This window comes from Myotis myotis, unplaced genomic scaffold (assembly GCF_014108235.1).
Source record: "Myotis myotis isolate mMyoMyo1 unplaced genomic scaffold, mMyoMyo1.p scaffold_m19_p_3, whole genome shotgun sequence".
Classification (NCBI taxonomy): Eukaryota; Metazoa; Chordata; class Mammalia; order Chiroptera; family Vespertilionidae; genus Myotis; species Myotis myotis.
In genome coordinates, this window is record NW_023416335.1 from 162,914,537 (window position 1) to 162,932,529 (window position 17,993).

The 17,993-nt window shown below is 40.6% G+C and overlaps 1 protein-coding gene across 7 annotated transcripts in view; it reads left to right on the top strand.

The window, feature by feature from the left end:
* TFCP2 (transcription factor CP2) overlaps positions 1 to 17,993 on the top strand; it is a 51,972-nt gene that overhangs the window by 7,884 nt on the left and 26,095 nt on the right. For 6 of the 7 annotated variants that reach the window (XM_036299468.1, XM_036299462.1, XM_036299463.1 and 3 more), the window contains exon 2: positions 16,820 to 16,971. The exons of the other annotated variant lie outside the window; for it this stretch is intronic. Coding sequence is in view for 5 of the 6 variants with exons in the window: in XM_036299462.1 (XP_036155355.1) it covers positions 16,820 to 16,971 (152 nt within the window). In the remaining variant the exon portion in view is untranslated. The remainder of the gene's footprint in view (positions 1 to 16,819; positions 16,972 to 17,993) is intronic. 7 annotated transcript variants of the gene reach the window in all.

Consider the following 17,993-nt stretch of genomic DNA (forward strand, 5'->3'; position numbering starts at 1 on the left):
TTTCCTGGCATGATTTGGGCCCTTTAATTTGTGTGGAACGTCTGAATAGCACAACATACCTAAGTATCGTTGCTGATCGTTTCATCCTATCATGTTGATGGCGTATCCCAATGGAGATGGCTTCCTCCAACAAGACAATGCACCATGCCACGGTGCCCGTATTGTGCAGGAGTGGTTTCAAGAACATGAGGGAGACTTTACCTTGCTTAGGTGGCCCCCACAATCACCACCTCTCAACCCAATTGAGCATTTGTGGGATGAAGTTAAAAGAGCCATCAGGCAGCTGGTTCCACAACCATCAAATCTCACAGAACTGGACAGTGGTATTCATCAGGCATGGTGTCAGATTCCTCGCATCACCTTTCAACATCTCATGGAGTCAATGCCAAGAAGAATCGCCGCAGTACTGAAGGCAAAAGGTGGCCCAACGAAGTACTGATGGGGTGGCCATAATAATCTGGCCACTCAGTGTGTGTGTGTGTGTGTGTGTGTGTGTGTCCCACATTCAAAGGCTGTTAAATTGCATTGTTTACCCATATCTTCAGAAAAAAATCAATTTTACTGTCGTGGTAAACAACCTGCTTCCCTATTTATAATGGTCTGGTCCTCTAGCAACTTCAGCGTGAAAGTATAGCTAATTTGCCTACAAATATCAGGTGGTCATAATAATCTGGCCACTCAGTGTAGTTCCAAAGCATTTTCATCACCCCCAAAGAAAATCCTCTACTTGTTAAACACTTGCTTCTCATTTCCCTCGCCCCTCTCTCCCTAGTAACAACTAACATGGATTTACCTATTCTGGATATTTCACATAATGGAATTATATGGTGTGTGACTTTGTGTGTCTGGCTTCTGTCAGCATAAATTTTCAGGGTTCGCCCACATGGCAGCATGTATTAATACTTCAGTACTTCACTCTTTTATGGCTGAGTAATGTGCCATTGTATGTATATATCACAAGTTGTTTATCCATTCAGCTATGAATGGACATTTGGATTGTTTTTTTCCTTTTGACTGTTCTGAATAATGGTAGCTAGGGTTATGCTTATGTAGGAAATAACAACAAAATGTTTATAAACATGTTCAAGTTTTGGTGTAGACATATTTTTCTCTTTATTGAGGTATAATTGACATCATTATATTAGTTTCAGGTGTACAACGTACTGATTTGGTATTTGTATATTTTATGAAATGATCATCACAATAAGTCCAGTTAACATCTGTCACTGTACATAATTGCAAAATTTCTTTTCTTCTGGTGATGAGAACTGTTAAGATTTACTCTTAGCAACTTTCAGATATGCAATACAGTATTATTAACTACTAGAGACCCCATGCACGGGGCGGGGACGGGTGTCCCTCAGCCTGGCCTGCACCCTCTCCAGTCTGGGACATCCCTCTCGCAGTCTGCGACTGCAGGCTCCTAACCACTCGCCTGACTGCCTGCCTGATTGCCCCTAACTGCCTCTGCCTGCCGGCCTTGCCCCTAACTGCCGTCCCCTGCCGGCCTGATCGCCCCTAACTGCCTCTGCCTCAGCCCCTGCCACCATGGCTTTGTCCGGAAGGACATCCAGAAGATCTCCGGTCTAAGTAGCATATTACCCTTTTATTAGTTTAGATAGTCACCATGCTTCACTAGACATATGTTTTCATTTCTCTGGGGTATATATTTAGAATTGGAATTGATGGGTCATACGGTAATATGGTAATTCTATGCTAAACTTTTTTTTTTAATTTAAAGACCCCCTTTTTTTTTAGGTTCACAGCAATAGAGGAAGGTACAGAAATTTCTCATGTACCCCCTGCTTTCATGTATGTAGAGCCTCCCCCACCAGAGTGGTACACACTCTGTACCTACATTGATGAACCTACATTGACACATCATAATCACTCAAAGTCCACAGTTTACCTTAGAGTTCACTTTTGGTATTGTACATCCTGTAGGTTTAGACAAATTTATAATGGCGAGTACCTGTGTCATTACGGAGTATTTTCATTGCTCTAAAAATCCTCTGTGTTCTGCCCATTCATTTCCCCACCCCTATCCCTGGCAACTGTTGTTCTTTTTACTGCCTCCATAGTTTTCTCTTTATCAGAGTGTCATATAATTAGAATCATACAACATGTAGTCTTTTCAGATTGGCTTCTTTCACTTAGTAACATGTAGTTAACATTCTTCCATGTCTTTTCATGGCTTGATAGCTCATTTATTTTTATTTATTTTGTTTTTAAAATATATTTTATTGGTTTTTTTACAGAGAGAAAGGGGGAGGGATAGAGAGTTAGAAATATCAATGAGAGAGAAACATTGATCAGCTGCCTCCTGCACACCTCCCACTGGGGATGTGCCCACAACCAAGGCACATGCCCTTGACCTGAATCGAACCTGGGACCTTTCAGTCCACAGGCCGATGCTCTATCCACTGAGCCAAACCGGTTAGGGCAATAGCTAATTTATTTTTAGCGGTGAGTAATATTTCATTGTCTAGAACAGTGGTTCTCAACCTTCTGGCCCTTTAAATATAGTTCCTCATGTTGTGACCCAACCATAAAATTATTTTCGTTGCTACTTCATAACTGTAATGTTGCTACTGTGATGAATCATAATGTAAATATCTGATATGCAGGATGGTCTTAGGCGACCCCTGTGAAAGGAATGGCGACCCACAGGTTGAGAACCGCTCGTCTAGAAGGATTTATTTATCCATTCACCTACTGAAGGAGATCTTTGTTTCTTCCAAGTTTTGGCAGTTATGAATAAAGCTTGTATAAACACCCATGTTTAGGTTTTGGTGTGAAGATAGTTTTCAACTACTTTGAGTAAATATCGATGATGTTATTGTTGGATCACATAGTAAGAATGTGCTTACTTTTATAAGAAACCGCCCAGCTGTCCTTCAGAATGGTTGTACCATTTTGCTTCCCATCAGCAAAGAGTGAGAGTTCCTATGGCTTTACATCCTTGTCAGCATTTGGTATTCTCAGTGTTCCAGATTTTGGCTATTCTAATAGATGTGTAGTACATGCTTAATTTTTTTCAAGAACTGCTAAGCTTTTGTATTTCTTTATTTTCAAACTGGAGACCCAGTGCACGGATTCATGCATCAGTTGGGTCCCCTAGCCTGGCCTGCAGGATTGGGCCGAAACCGGCTCTCCAACATCCCCCCAGGGTTCCCGGATTGTGAGGGCGCAGGCCAGGCCAAGGGACCCCACCGGTGCACGATCGGGGCCAGGGAGGGACGCGGGAGGTTGGCCAGACGGGGAGGGACTACAGGAGGGCTCCAGGGCGTGTCCGGCCTGTCTCTCTCAGTCCCAAGCAACAAGCTAACCTACTGGTCAGAGCGTTTGCCCCCTGGTGGTCAGTGCATGTCATAGTGAGCAGTTGAGCAGCCTTAGCATATCATTAGCATATTATGCTTTGATTGGTTGAATGGACGACCAGATGACCGGACACTTAGCATATTAGGCTTTTATTATATAGGATTATAAGAGAGCTTGGCTGGCGTGGCTCAGTGGTTGAGCATTGACCTATGAACCAGGACATTACGGTTTGATTCCTAGTCAGGGCACATGCATAGGTTGTGTGTGGGCCTGATCCCCAGTGTGGGGTGTGCAGTAGGCAACCGATCAATGATTCTCATCATTGATGTTTCTATCTCTCTCTCCCTCTCCTTCCTTTCTGAAATTAATAAAAATATATATTTTTTTAAATTACAAGGGAAAGTTACAGAGGTAGTAGAAGTGAGCCAGCTGGGCTGCTTAGGCTCAAAAAACAAGTAACGGAAACAAAAAGAGGGCCCTTGGAGTTTAGGAAAGAGGAAGACAAAGGTAAGGTAACATCCCTGGGGGGAAGGAGAAGGGAAAGGCGTGGGTATGCTCCCGAGAGGGAGAGCACTTCCAAGCTGTTTGCACAGCATCTGAACTATTCCCACTATACAAGGGTTTCTGTTTCTCTACATCCTCACCAACACTTCTTTTTCTTTCTTTCCTTTTTTAAATTAAAGCTATCCTAGTGAGTGTGAAGTAGTATCTTATTGTGGTTTTGTTTTGCATTTCCTTAATGACCATGTTGGTGAACATCATTTCATGTGCTTATTGATCACTTGTATATCTTTGGAGAAGTGTCTATTCAAGTCTCTTGCCCAGGTTTAAATTGGATTGTCTTTTTTTTTTGTTGCTGAGTTGTAAGAGTTTTTCATATATTCTAGGTACTAGATCATTATCACATAAATGGTTTGCAGATATTTTCTCCCATTATGTAGGTTGTCTTTTCACAAATTCTCTTACATAAAATCAGGAACTTAACACCAATACAATACTATAAACTATTGACTTACAAAAGTGTTTAATTTTGATGAAGTCCAGTTTGCCTATGTTTTCTTTTGTTACTCATGCTTTTGGTTTCAACTTTAAGAATCTATTGCCAAATCAAATGTCACAAAGTTTTAACCAGTGGTTTCTTCTGAGAGTCTTATATTTAGGTAACTGGTCTACTTTGAGTTAATTCTTATATATGGAGTGAGGTAGGGGTCCAACTTCATTTGTTTGCATGTGGATATCCAATTGTCCTCCCCACCATTTGTTCATTTCTTTCCCCATTGAATTTTCTTGGCACCCTTGTGGAAAATCCAGTGGCCATAGATATAAAGATTTGTTTGTGGACTCTTAGTTCTACTCTGTTGGTTGATATTCTATTCTTTGCTAGTACCACACAGTTTTGATTACTTTACCTTTGAAATAAGTTCTGAAATTTGGAAGTTTGAGTCCCTCTACTTTGTTTTTCAGTATTGTTTATGAATTTTTAAACCCAGCTATTGTACTTTTTTATCCAGAACTTCTGTCTGGTTCCATTTTATACTTTCTGTCTTTTTATTGCCATTCTTAATCATACATTGCTCTTCTGATTTCCTTTAGTTGTTTGTCCATGGTTTCCTTCAGTTCTTTGAGCATATTTAAGACAGCTGATTTAGTGGTTCTGTATGGAGTGTGCCTGCTCCTTTCCCCGTCCTCTTCCCCCCCTTGCCTTTTTCTTTCTTCTGAGCTCCAAAGACCCTTTTTTTTTTTTTTGCCTCTGTAACTTGTTTCCTGAGCCCATTTCTTCTACAGCTCACTTCTACCTCTGTGACTTTCTAAATAAACTTTATTCTATAGTTTGGGGAGGTGGGGAAAAGACAGTTAAAGTCTTTGAATAGTAAATCTAGTATCTGGGCTTGCTCAGGGATAGTTTCTGTCAAGTTCTTTTTCTCCCTTTTGAATGGACCATACTTTCCTGTGTCTTTGTATGCCTCGTAATTTTTGTTGAGAACTGTACATTTTGAGTATTGTAATGTGGTAACATTGGAAATCAGATTCTACTCCCTCCCTAGAGTTTACTCTTGTTACTTGGTAGCCTCCTGGTTCATAGGTTGACACTCAACCACTGATCATGTTACTTTTCTCCTGAAAATTCTCCAATGATTTTGCATCTCACTTTAAATAAAAGCCTTAGTTCTGATTAATACACATGGAGTGCCTCACTGGACAACTTGTCCATAACTTCTGTTCTTCTGTCTTGCTCTGCCCCAGCCATATCTGGCTTTCTTACAGCTCCTCAGATGCTGTGCACATTCCCACCTCAGGGCCTTTGCATTTGTTATTACTCTTCCTGGGGTAATAGTTGAGAGGAATTGGAGTAGAGGACAGCAAGGAAAAGGAACTTCAGTTCATTAGCTGGAACTTTTAGAAAGGGAAGGTAATGAGATGAGACTGTACAGGTAAGCCGGTCCAGTTTTGAAGGGCCTTGGGAGCCCTGTTGAAAACTATCATTATTTCACTGAGAAGCTACAGAAGCATGTAAACCAAGCATGTCAAACTCAAAGGCTCACACGGGCCAGATAAACAAGGTTTAAGTTTATGTGGGCCGCAAAAAAACAAAAACTTCAATTTTCATAGAAATGTAGGTTTATTTCGATAGAGACATGCTGAATACAAAGGGCTGAAATAAATGAGTAATCATTAACATAAAATAGAACGCTTTAATAAAAATTAATATTTTTTATTGAACATTAACTTATCAGACACTGAATAACTACACAAATTAATAAGTGTAATGCAAATAAACCTATTTTTCTTGTTCTCCAAAAGCAAAATATTTCCTATTGCGCACACAAACAAGTCAGTACAAGACTAATGACGTGGCATTCGGCTGCTAAAATATTCTAATAAAAATTCTAAAATATTCTAATAAAAATGTTGCTAGTATTAGTGGAGAGAAATGGTGCGCCTGCGCATAAGGCGCATAGGAAAATGATTGAACACGATTTTAGTAATCAGTCATTAGCAAATGTTGTAGTTCATTATTAATAATCATGTATAACAGGATATTGTAAAAGTTGTTACAAAATTTTTATTAAAATGTTTCTTACATACTGTTGTATTGTCTGGGCCTCGAAAATATTCGTTGTGGGCCGAGAGTTTGACAAGCTTGATGTAAACAGAGTAGTGATATCTTAGACTTCCAGTTTTAGAGGTTACTTTGGCTGCAGATGGGAGGATAATGGTGAAAAGCTAGTTATTCCTAAAAAGGGTTGAAGCTTAGTGAACTGGGCGTCTTCTGCTTTGCATGTTCTTAGAGATGTAACTGATTCTCTATAAAAGAGAAGGGGAGACAATAACAGATCTGCTTTGATTGCATCATCGGATCTAAATGAGGGCATCTTGGAATATGTTGGCCACTTTAGAAGAAAGGGCCTTTACCAAAGGTCTGGTCTGAAGGAGGAGAATTCTTATAAGCCCTACCACTGTGAGCTTAAAGGGAGAAGAGATAGCTAAAGACTCTTACCATTACATAGGACTAGTGTTCTGGTACTTACAGGATTTCCCCAGTTAAAGTTAAAAAACAAACAAAAAGAAAACAGAAAAATATCTGTGCTTATCTTTTACTACTGGGAGGGACTGGGGACTGGGGAGATTGCATGGCTTTGAAGCTAGGTGTGGTAGTAGGGATGTAATGGGCAAGGCAGAAGAACCCCAAAGGTGGTCATTTTGGACCCGAAAAGAAGCTTTGAATACTGAAACGGGAGTTGTACTTTCTATATCAAAATTGTTAGATTTCCAGAATATATAACCCATGAATATTGTTGCAGGTTGCCATTCATCACCTTGCTATTAATGTGGAGAGTCAGTAATTTCAGAAATTTAATAAAAGAGCCTGGTACTAATGATGCCACAGGTGATGTTTTCAATTAGCAGTGTTTTAATGAGATTTGTAGGCTGGTAAGAGCTAATCCTGTAATGCAGGAAAAAAACTGAGAAAGCAGGCCTATATCTGGCAAATCTCCTGAGTAGGACTTTGTGATTCAGAGGTCTCTGATTAAACATTTAATATCTTATAAATTCTCTTGAAGTATCTGACATTGGTCAGATACTTTTCCACTTCCAAAATAAGTAAGACTTGCAGACATTTGAAATTAGAAGTTTTTAGTGACTTTCTTACCTAAAATAAAATAAAGAACATTGCCTATAGAAGTAAATTAATGACAACCCAGCAGATCCCTAGCCGGTTTGGCTCACTGGATAGAGCGTTGGCCTGGGGACTGAAGGGTCCCAGGTTCGATTCCGGTCAAGGGCATGTACCTTGGTTGCAGGCACATCCCCAGTAGGGGGTGTGCAGGAGGCAGCTGATCGATGCTTCTCTCTTATCGATGTTTCTAACTCTCTATCCCTCTCCCTTCCTCGCTGTAAAAAATTAATAAAATAAATATTAAAATAAAATAAAATAGACAAGGATTAAAGATTGAAGTTAAAAAAAATAATAACCCAGCAGAGCAGAAATGAGGGAGATTCAAAAACTTGGAGAGAAAATAAATTAGCTTCATATTTTGGGGTAAACTTTGAGAGGTACATGATGACAAGTATTCAACTTCTGGTCTCTCTTAACTGCTGAAGAAATAGAATGGATTATACCTAAAAGCACCTTCTTAAAGCACTTAAAGAATATTAAGACCATATTGAGATCTGGAAAATAGTTCCAGGAACAGTAGAGTCAAACCTCGAATGTCTCCCATCTCAAACAATTCAATTCTCAACCAAGTTGTTCACAGAAAAATGTCTTGGTTGTTGATCAGAATTTCAGTTCTGGACCCAACAACACTTTTATGCTGATATTTGTAGGATGAGTCATGAGTCTCCCAGGTGACAAACAAAGGAGAGAATGCGTGAGTATGAGTCAGTTTACTGCTGACCTCGGTTCTCAAACTTGATTCATCCTGGAAGACTGTTCGAGAAGCGATTTGCTTGAAAACTAAATCATTTTTCCCCCCATTAGAAATAATGTAAATTTAACTAATCTGTTCCCGACCCCCAAATGATTCCTTGTTTTAACATTCTTTGTATACAGTACATGTCTAATGTACTGTTTAATATATAAACACTTTAAAAACAAAAGGACATAAAATAAAAGCGAAAATTTAACAAAAAGGAAATGGAATGTACAGTAAAAAATAAAAATTTACATACATCCTAGAACTTACCTTTTTTTAAAAAAAAAAAATATATTTTATTGATTTTTTACAGAGAGAAAGGGAGAGAGATAGAGAGTTAGAAACATTGATGAGAGAGAAACATCGACCAGCTGACTCCTGCACACCCCCCAGTGGGGATGTGCCCGCAACCCAGGTACATGCCCTTGACCGGAATCGAACCTGGGACCTTTCAGTCCGCAGGCCGACGCTCTATCCACTGAGCCAAACCGGTTTCGGCCCTAGAACTTACCTTTAATATTGAGAGCTATTGATGACTGAGGAGCGATGGAGGGATGTTATTGTTGGGGAGTCCCCTTCCATAAAAAAACTTCAGGTAGCTGTTCTCTTGGATTCTTTCTTTTGTCTCTTTGCTCCGCTAGAATGTGCTTCAGGCTCCCTGGGCCTCTGTCTCACTAAAGACCTATCCAGTGATGTTTGTTTTTGCCTGTGTTTTAACACTTGCCTGAAGCAAAACACTTGCACTGTCACTGAACAGGTTTATTGCAAGGTTTGTTACTCCTTTGTCATGGTGATATTTCTTAAATATTCACAGCACAGGTTCCTGAGCAGTTGACACCAGATTTAGCAGTACACTGACTCATACCCAAGCATTCTCTCCTTTGTCATCTGAGAGACTCATGACTCATTAAATAGGTATCAGCATGAAAGGATTGTTAGGTCCAGACTGAAGTTTTCAACCAAGACAGTTTTTGGTGGCCGAGAACTGAATTGTTTGAGATAGGAGACATTTGAGAACCAAGGTTTGACTGTGTAAGTAAAGCGGTTCTGTGCTTTGTTTATTTTTCCTTAAGTGCTATACAGTGGCTTTTGGAATGTACCCTTTTGTTTTTTCTGTGTGTGTGAGTGAGCAATTTAATATCTTCCTTTACATATTCACCACCTCTATTGAGTTTTGTCGTAAAGAATTCTATAGAAACATTGGAACGGGGGCCTGCTCCTCTATCTTATTACTTAACAAACCACCTCTAAGATGTAGTGGCTTGAAACAATAATTTGACTTCTCATGAATTCCTGGATTGATTGTGCAGATTTGCGTTATGTTGGACAATCAAGATGGCTCTCTCACATGTATAGTACCTCAGGAAACTTCTGTTCCACTTACTACCAGCTAGTTCAAACATTATTTTAGAAGAGTGTATTCTGAGATCATAGTTCATTAGAATCACTTTGCCCAAATGGAGAAGATATAAACTTTCTAAGAATTGAAAACCTTTTTATGTCTTGATTTCAATTAATAATATAATTTTTAGCCTTGGCCACCAGGTCCTCAGTTGATTGAAATGTTCTCTTGTACACCAAAACATTGTGGGTTCAATTCCCAGTTAGGGCACATACCTAGGGTGGGGGTTCAATCCCCCATTGGGATGTGTTCAGGAGGTACCCAATCGATATTTCTCTCTCTCTCTCTCTCTCTCTCTCTCTCTCTCTCTCTCTCTCTCTCTCTCTCTCTCTTCCTCTTGCTAAACATATCCTCGGTGAGAATTTTTAAGAAATCTAAAAAGAGTACAATTTTTAGGAATCACCTGTGTTAGAAAATACTATACTGATAAGTCTTTGGATTTGGTATATACAGGTTTAGCATGCCCAGATGTCATCTGTGCCTTGTTTTGTCATGGCAAATACACAAAAGTAGAAATGAAATTTTAAAAGATATAAACAGGTTCATAAGCCAGTTGGTCTAGCCCATATACAGACTTTTGTAGTTATCAATTGGTTGCTGCCTTCTGTAGCAGATGCTATGGCATATACTTTGGACTATAATAGTGCTGAACTAGTGTATTTCCTGAATACTATTATCTATTAGTATTTTCTAATAATATATAGGATCCCTAGGCATATCCCAACACAGCTTTTAAGACCTTAACAGGCTCAAAATATTTAGGTCCTTTTATTTTTTTAATTTAATTAATTAATTTAAAAATACTTTTATTGATTTCAGAGTGAAAGGGGGAGAGAGACAGAAACATCAATGTTGAGAGGGAATCATTGATTGGCTGCCTCTTGCATGCCCCCTATTTGGGATTGAGTCCCTAACCTGGGCATGTGGTCTGGCCTGGAATCAAACCGTGACCTCCTGCTTTGTAGGTTGGCTGGGCTATTTTTTTTTTTATTTTGAGAGCATGTTTATTAAAGCTGGGGACAGTGAAACAAGGAAGGGCTTAGTATAGAAGAAGCAACAGGAGAGAGACTAGGTGGGGCTGATTTTCCTCTCTAGAAATGTTAAGGGTAAGAAATGAGCCAAGTCAGGGCTGCTTTGGCTCACTGGAAAGTCAGAAGAAAGGGGGTGTTGGAAACAGGTTCAGGGGGTTAGCCTGGGATGAGCTGCCACTACCCAGTGCTCCCCTGGTTGGCGGGACCCTTACAGCTTAGGAGATACATGCCTGAGGGGGAGAAGGGTGTGGGCATGCTCCCAAGAGGGAGCGTGCACCATTGTTTTGGAGAACATTTTAAAGGGGACTCTTTCAACCCTGAACTGGGAATTGAATATCCCTATAGAGTGGATCCAACAAGACTTCTTTGCTTCAGACCAACATCCTGCACACCCCACACTGGGGATGGAGCCCGCATCCCAGGCCTGTGACCGGGAGTCGAACCATGACCTCCCGGTTCAGAGGCTGACGCTCCACCACTCAGCCATGCCAGCTGGGCCAGATGGGGTTTTTCATGAAAGCTGATAGCAGCATTTTTGGCAACCATATCACACTTTATCTCATTGAAATCGATTTTTTTTAAAGCCCTAGTCCAGCGGTTCTCAACCTGTGGGTCGCGACCCCTTTGGCAGTCGAACGACCCTTTCACAGGGGTCACCTAAGACCATCCTGCATATCAGATATTTACATTACGATTCATCACAGTAGCAACATTACAGTTATGAAGTAGCAACAAAAATAATTTTGTGGTTGGGTCACAACATGAGGAACTGTATTTAAAGGGCCAGAAGGTTGAGAACCACTGCGGGCCTAGTCTTTCTCACATATATTGGATCACTTTGCTGTTTTTAGTTTAAAGTGTATGGCTTAATATTTATCCTTATTAAATCTTATCCTGTTAGATTTAGCCTCCTGTTCCAGCCAATTAGAATTATTTTAAAAGTTGATTCTATCATATAGGATATTTGCTTTTCCATCCCAGATTCCTGTGATTTGCATATTTGGTCATCATCCTTTTCAGTGTCCTTATCAAGTCATTTATTTGTTTTAAATGTTGCAGGGGACGAGTTTCTCTGGGGTCTTGTGGAATACTACTATACCTCCTAGTTTATCTGCACTCTTTAGGTACAGTTGTATAGTTATCTGTAAAGCCATTTAACTGTAGCAAAATTCATATTTTTCACCTTGAACAGAGATATCAAGAGAGACTTTATTTTATACATTGCTAAAATCCAGAAATATTTATTATGTTTCCAGCAATCCCCGGTCAAATCATATAAAAAGGGAATATGAGTTTGTTTGCTTATGGCTCCTAGTGATTCCCCGATGCCCTGCCTAAATACTCAAACTATTCTTTTAATAACCTCTTAGTCTTGCCCAGATTTCATGTCAGATCACTCTGGTTAAGGTAGGGAGACTATACTTGCCTCATTTTAAAAATTACTACTACTATAGGAAAGATAGGAGAAAAACAGGAATTGAGATGTTCTTTGTCTCTGCTTCATATTAACTAGTCATATGCCATTTACATCAAAGAGCGGACCTGTGCTTCTCTTACCTTTTTTGCAAGTCTCAGCGCATTGTGGGTTTCAGCTCAAGCTTGCTTCTTATTTATGTCAGTACCACTTAAAAAATAGTTCTTTTCCTTTTGTATGTATTTTTACTGTGCACCCCCTTCTAATTCTGAGTTGATTGGTGAGCTTTTTGTCTAGTCTTTGTAGACACCTCCAATCCTCTCCCCGCGCCATCTCAGATAATGTGAAATTGGCAGAACTTCATTTTTGAGAACCTCAATCTTGTGTTCCCTTTTAGTACCTCACATCCATGGGCTTGGGTCCTGTCTTCACCTTTGAAGCCTATTCCTTAAAAAGCTAGGAATCACATCTGCTGTGTTCCTTGTTCTTCCTGTCTATTTGTTCTTCCTGTCTGTTTGTTCTTCCTGTCTGTCTGTTCTTCCTGTCTACTTGGCTGGGTTGCTTTCTTTTGAGGCTCCACCACGTCCTCTTTTCTGATCAGTTTCTTCTTGGTCAAATTAGGTTCAGAGCATAATTCTACTTATTTCTTATGTCTTCTGGGTGGTAGAATAATTAGCAAGGCAATTTTTAAAATTATATGTGCTGCTTTTTAGTTTAATGAGGTTTTTCACTAGATGTTCAGCTAGCAGAAATCTTTTATCACTTTGTGACAGCAGACTCTTAACCAAGAAAGTAAGATAATTTCACCATTACTCAGTAGTCAGGACATCACACTGGCTTCATATTAAAACTTGCAGGGCATCTCTCTTTCCCACAACTCCAAAGAAATCAGTTATTTTCTCTCCTCTGTAAAGATGTTATGACCAGTTATTTTTTAAAAATGTCTTATCCAGCATTTGTTGGTGTTCTTTTTAAAAATATTTTTTTATTAATTTTTGAGAGAGAAAAAAATATTGATTTGTTATCCCAAGTATTTATGGATTCATTGGTTGATTCTTGTATGTGCCCTGATCAGGGATCAACCTAACAATCTTGGCATATCCAGACAATGCTCTAACCAGCTCAGCTCCCTAGCCAGGGCCTTTATGACCAGTTATTTACTGGATTTTTTTTTCTTTTGAAGCTGACCTCAGAATAGAATGTAGTATCTTCAATTCTTGTCCTTTCACACTATAACTGATATAGTGATACTAAGGACCCAGTGCACGAACTTGTGCACCTTGAAAGGAACTGTGGGCCGCGAGGCTGTGGTAGACACAGGGATGGGTCTCGGCCCATCCTCTGTGCCCCCGCCAGGCCCCTCCCACCGCAGCCCCAGGTCCCCTGTCTGCCTGCAGCCCCGCTCCCAACTGCTGCCGCTCCCATGCACTGATGGTGCTGGCCCTGCTGATGGCACTGAACGAGTGGGGCCGGTGCCGTGCCCTCAGTGGGTGTGAGCGGTGGCTGCTGCTCCGATCACCCCTCAGGAGCAGGGGGAAGTGGAGAAGCCCTCAGGGGCAATTAGGTCTGGCAGCCGCGACTCACACCCACTGATGGCACAGAGCGAATGGGACCGGCGCTGGGCAACCAGCAGTGAATGCGAGCCGTGGCTTCGGGTGCAAGCAGGGCTGGTGCTAGCAGTGGGTGTGAGTGGTGGCTCCAGCACCAGCAGCAGGTGTGAGTGGGGCCAGCGCCAACAGCAGGTGTGAGCACTGGGCAGGACCATGGCGCGTGGGAGCAAAGAATTTTCAGTAACCACCAGAGGCTCGCCCCAATGACAGCGACTGTTGCCCTGCCTTGATCTGGCGCCCCCACTCACCTGCTCCACCATCTGGCCACAGCTGATGCCTGCCATGTTCCACGCATACCCCCTGGTGGTCAGCGTACATCATAGCGACCGGTTGTTTGGTTGTTCTGCAGTTTGGTCTATTTGCATATTAGCCTTTTATATAGGATTGGCATGTTTTCAAATATTTTCATCATGGTGAAATGAAGGTTATAAAATAGAGAAGTTAGGAGCTCATGACATCTTACTGTCCCCAGTTAGTTTCTAATTTCCTTAGATGCTATGAACATCTGTCTGCTTGCCTCTCTTACTCAAGATAGAGCTCATCCAACCTCTCCCTTTCTATGCTATAGGATCTTTTAGAAGAGGGCATTCCACAGCTGGTAGGCCTGAGGGAGAAAATTAAACCATAGTTGTGAATTAGTAGAGACTCTTCAGAGAAGGGTAATTTATATCAGAAGCAGCTCTTCAGGGAATCCCAGTTACTTACAGGGAAGATCACTGTTAATAATGATTTCTGCTATGCCTCTACTCCCAGGTATGGATTTCCACTTAGCGATGCGTATTTTAAAAATATACAGTACTTAGCCCTTGCTGGTGTGGCTCAGTTGGTAGGAGTGTTGTCCTATACACCAAAAGATGGGGAGTTCGTTTGACTCCTGGTCAGGGTACATACCCAGGTTGTGGGTTCAATCCCCTGTCAGAATGCATGCAGGAGGCAACTGATCAATGTTTCTCTCTCACATCGATATTTCTCTCTCACTGTTTATCTCCCTCCCTCCCACCCCCTCTCCCTTCCTCTCTCTAAAAATTAATTTTAAAAAATTTAAATATATATATATATTCAATTTATCTTTTTAACAGTAAGATTTCTGTATCCTTATCCTCGATTAGAGGTACTATGAGATGTTAAGAATTCCAAAATGATTACAGTGTATTAGGGCTGAGTATTTGGGACAATGCAAATAAGCAAAAATATAAATCATACCAACAAATATCTATCTATCTATCATCTATCTATCTATCTATCTATCTATCTATCTATCTATCTATCTATCTATCTATCTATCTATCTAAAAGGCTAATATACAAAGTGTCCCCTTGGGAGTTTGACCAGGAGCCTGGGAGTTCAATCGCTCACTTGCTATGACATGCGCTGACCACCAGGGGGTGGCACGGAACGAAGGAAGGCCCTGGCCGGCAGCTGGAAGGCCCCGATCAGCCTTGATCACCGGCCAGACCTAGGGACTCTACACATGCATAAATTTTGTGCACCAGGCCTCTAGTTTACTAATAAGCACATAAAAAAGTTATTCCTTCAAATTGCATATGTTTCACTGAATGAATTAAATACATGAAGGAATCAGAGAATATAATAAAATCCAAATTATGCATTGTTAGCAACTATTATACATTGTTAGAGTCTACCAGAGTGGGATTTCCTAATCTGTACTCAACTTACCTCTGAGAAGGAGGAGACTTCTCTGTATTTCCAAAATTGTTTCTCGTTGAATTTGTTATTGTTGTGGTATAAGCAGGGGCCTGGAACTGAAGTTACTGGTGACCTTTAGCCTCCACCTATAGGAATGTGGAATTGAATGATACTCTTGTCCCCACAGCAGAGTAAAAGAAATTCAGTGTACCAAGAACATGAGTAATTCAGATATACTTGAGGTTTTTAGATCCTAAATCCTCTGATGAGAAAATATAGTTTTATGTATTGAGTTTAGCTGTACTATTTTGAGTTAATTTTAGGGGTAACTTTAGAATCAATTTTAGAATTCCAGCTTCAAATGATAGTCCTTTGCTTAGTCATGAGGGATTAGGTGTAATGCCACATTATATTGAGAAGTCTAGGAACTGTTGCTATATGTTAACCTTGCTAGGCACTGACATTTGAGAAGGAAGAAAAACACTCTACATTCCTAAAGGCTGAGCTGTTGCTATGTTGCAAAATCTTATTTTCCTTGATTCCTGGTAATCTTCACTAGCCCTTCCCTTCACGGAATCATCAAATGTGATGTACTTAAGGATCTATAGCACCCTGGCCCAGTAGTTCAGTTGGTTAGAGCATTGTCCTGATACACCAAGGTTGTGAGTTTGATCCCCGGTAAGGGCACATGCAAGAATCAGCCACTCTCCCCCTCCTCCACCTCTCTCAAATCAATAATTTTTTTAAAAATTTAGAAAAAAATAATGTCTCCCAAAGACTAACATCTTTTATTGCTCTGTAATAAAAGGAATATGTGTGTGTCCTCTCTCTCTCTCTCTCTCTCTCTCATGCTCTCTCTTTCTGTAAATATCTAATAACTGAGAGTGCTACTTACTAAGTGGCCAACTGGTGGGTGGCATATACCAAGTATATGCTGGACAAAGGGATGATTCATGTCCTGGGTGGGACAGAGCAGGACAGCGTGAGATTTCATCACACTACTCAGAATGGTTTGCAACTTGAAATTTAGGAATTGGTTATTTCTGAAAATTTCCATTTAATGTTTTCAGGCTGCATGTGACTGAAACTGTGGATAAAGGAGGACTGCTCAATAAAGATACTGCAGTTGGTGCATTTCAGAGAACAGATATATTACTGAGTGTCCTAAATTGTGATTTTGGAACTCTACATACGATTTTCAGAGCCCTTTTAGAAACACCTGTCTGTGTTCCCTAGAAACACAGTCTGGGCATTTAGGTGGTTTTAACAGTGAATATCTGTCATTACTCATATTGTTGTGGTCAGGGGGATATCACAGCTGGTAATCTGAATTGAATAGTTGGGAAGAAACTCCAAAGAAGTGAGTAATATTTACGGTTTGCCAAAGCAACTTGCAGTTAAATTGCTTCCACAATAAATCTGCTCTTGCACCTTTGTCAGATGTTAACAAAAGTCATTTATGTGCTTTATTTCAGTGATGTCCTTGCCTTGCCCATTTTTAAGCAAGAAGAGTCAAGTCTGCCTCCTGATAATGAGAATAAAATCCTACCTTTTCAGTATGTGCTTTGTGCTGCCACCTCTCCAGCAGTGAAACTCCACGACGAAACCCTGACATATCTCAATCAAGGTTAGATGCGTCCTTGTTCGTTAGTATTACTGCAGACCTGCTGAATTCATGACATTTAATTAGGTACACTTTATGTAAACAGTGCACCTTTTGGCCCAGCCAGTGTGCTCAGTGGTTGAGCGTCGACCCATGAACCAGGCGGTTGAGGTTCGGTTCCTGGTCAGGCTACATGCCTGGAGTTTCCGGCTCAATGCCAAGTGGGGGGTTGAGAGGGGGAGGCCGATCAGTGATTCTCTCTTCCTCTCCCTTCATCTCTCTGAAATCCATATAAACATTTTTTTAAAGTGCATCTTTCTAGGGTAGACTGTCAAAATCCAAGGCTTCAGATATTTGAGTTTTAATGTCTTGTGTGATATATATTAATAGCTTCTTCTGTCTGTGTGCCCATTTTTAGTTTCCATCTCCCTCTTTTTTCTAGTCCATGTTCCCTGAACATCCTCACTGATTACTATTTGAGAAGAATTACCCCACTCAGCATTATTGTTTATCAGTTGTATGGCCTTGGACAAGGTGCATAAACTCTTTTTTTTTCTTTATTGATTAAAGTATTACATATGTGTCCTTATCTTCCCCCATTGCCTCCCACCCCAACCCCGCTCGTGCCCTCACCCCCCTAGTGTCTGTGTCCATTGGTGATGCTTATATGCATGCATACAGATCCTTTAGTTGATCTCTCCTCCTTCCCCCACCCTCCCCTGCCTTTCCTCTGAGGTTTGGCGGTCTGATGGATGCTTCTCTGTCTCTGGATCTGTTTTTGTTCATCAGTTTATGTTGTTCATTATATTCCACAAATGAGTGAGATCATGTGATATTTATCTTTCTCCAACTGACTTATTTTGCTTAGCATAATGCTCTCCAGGTCCATCCATGCTGTTGCAAATGGTAGGAGTTCCTTCCTTTTTATAGCAGCATAGTATTCCATTGTGTAGATGTACCACAGTTTTCTAATCCACTCATCTGCTGATGGGCACTTAGGCTGTTTCCAAATCTTAGCTATGGTAAATTGTGCTGCTATGAACATA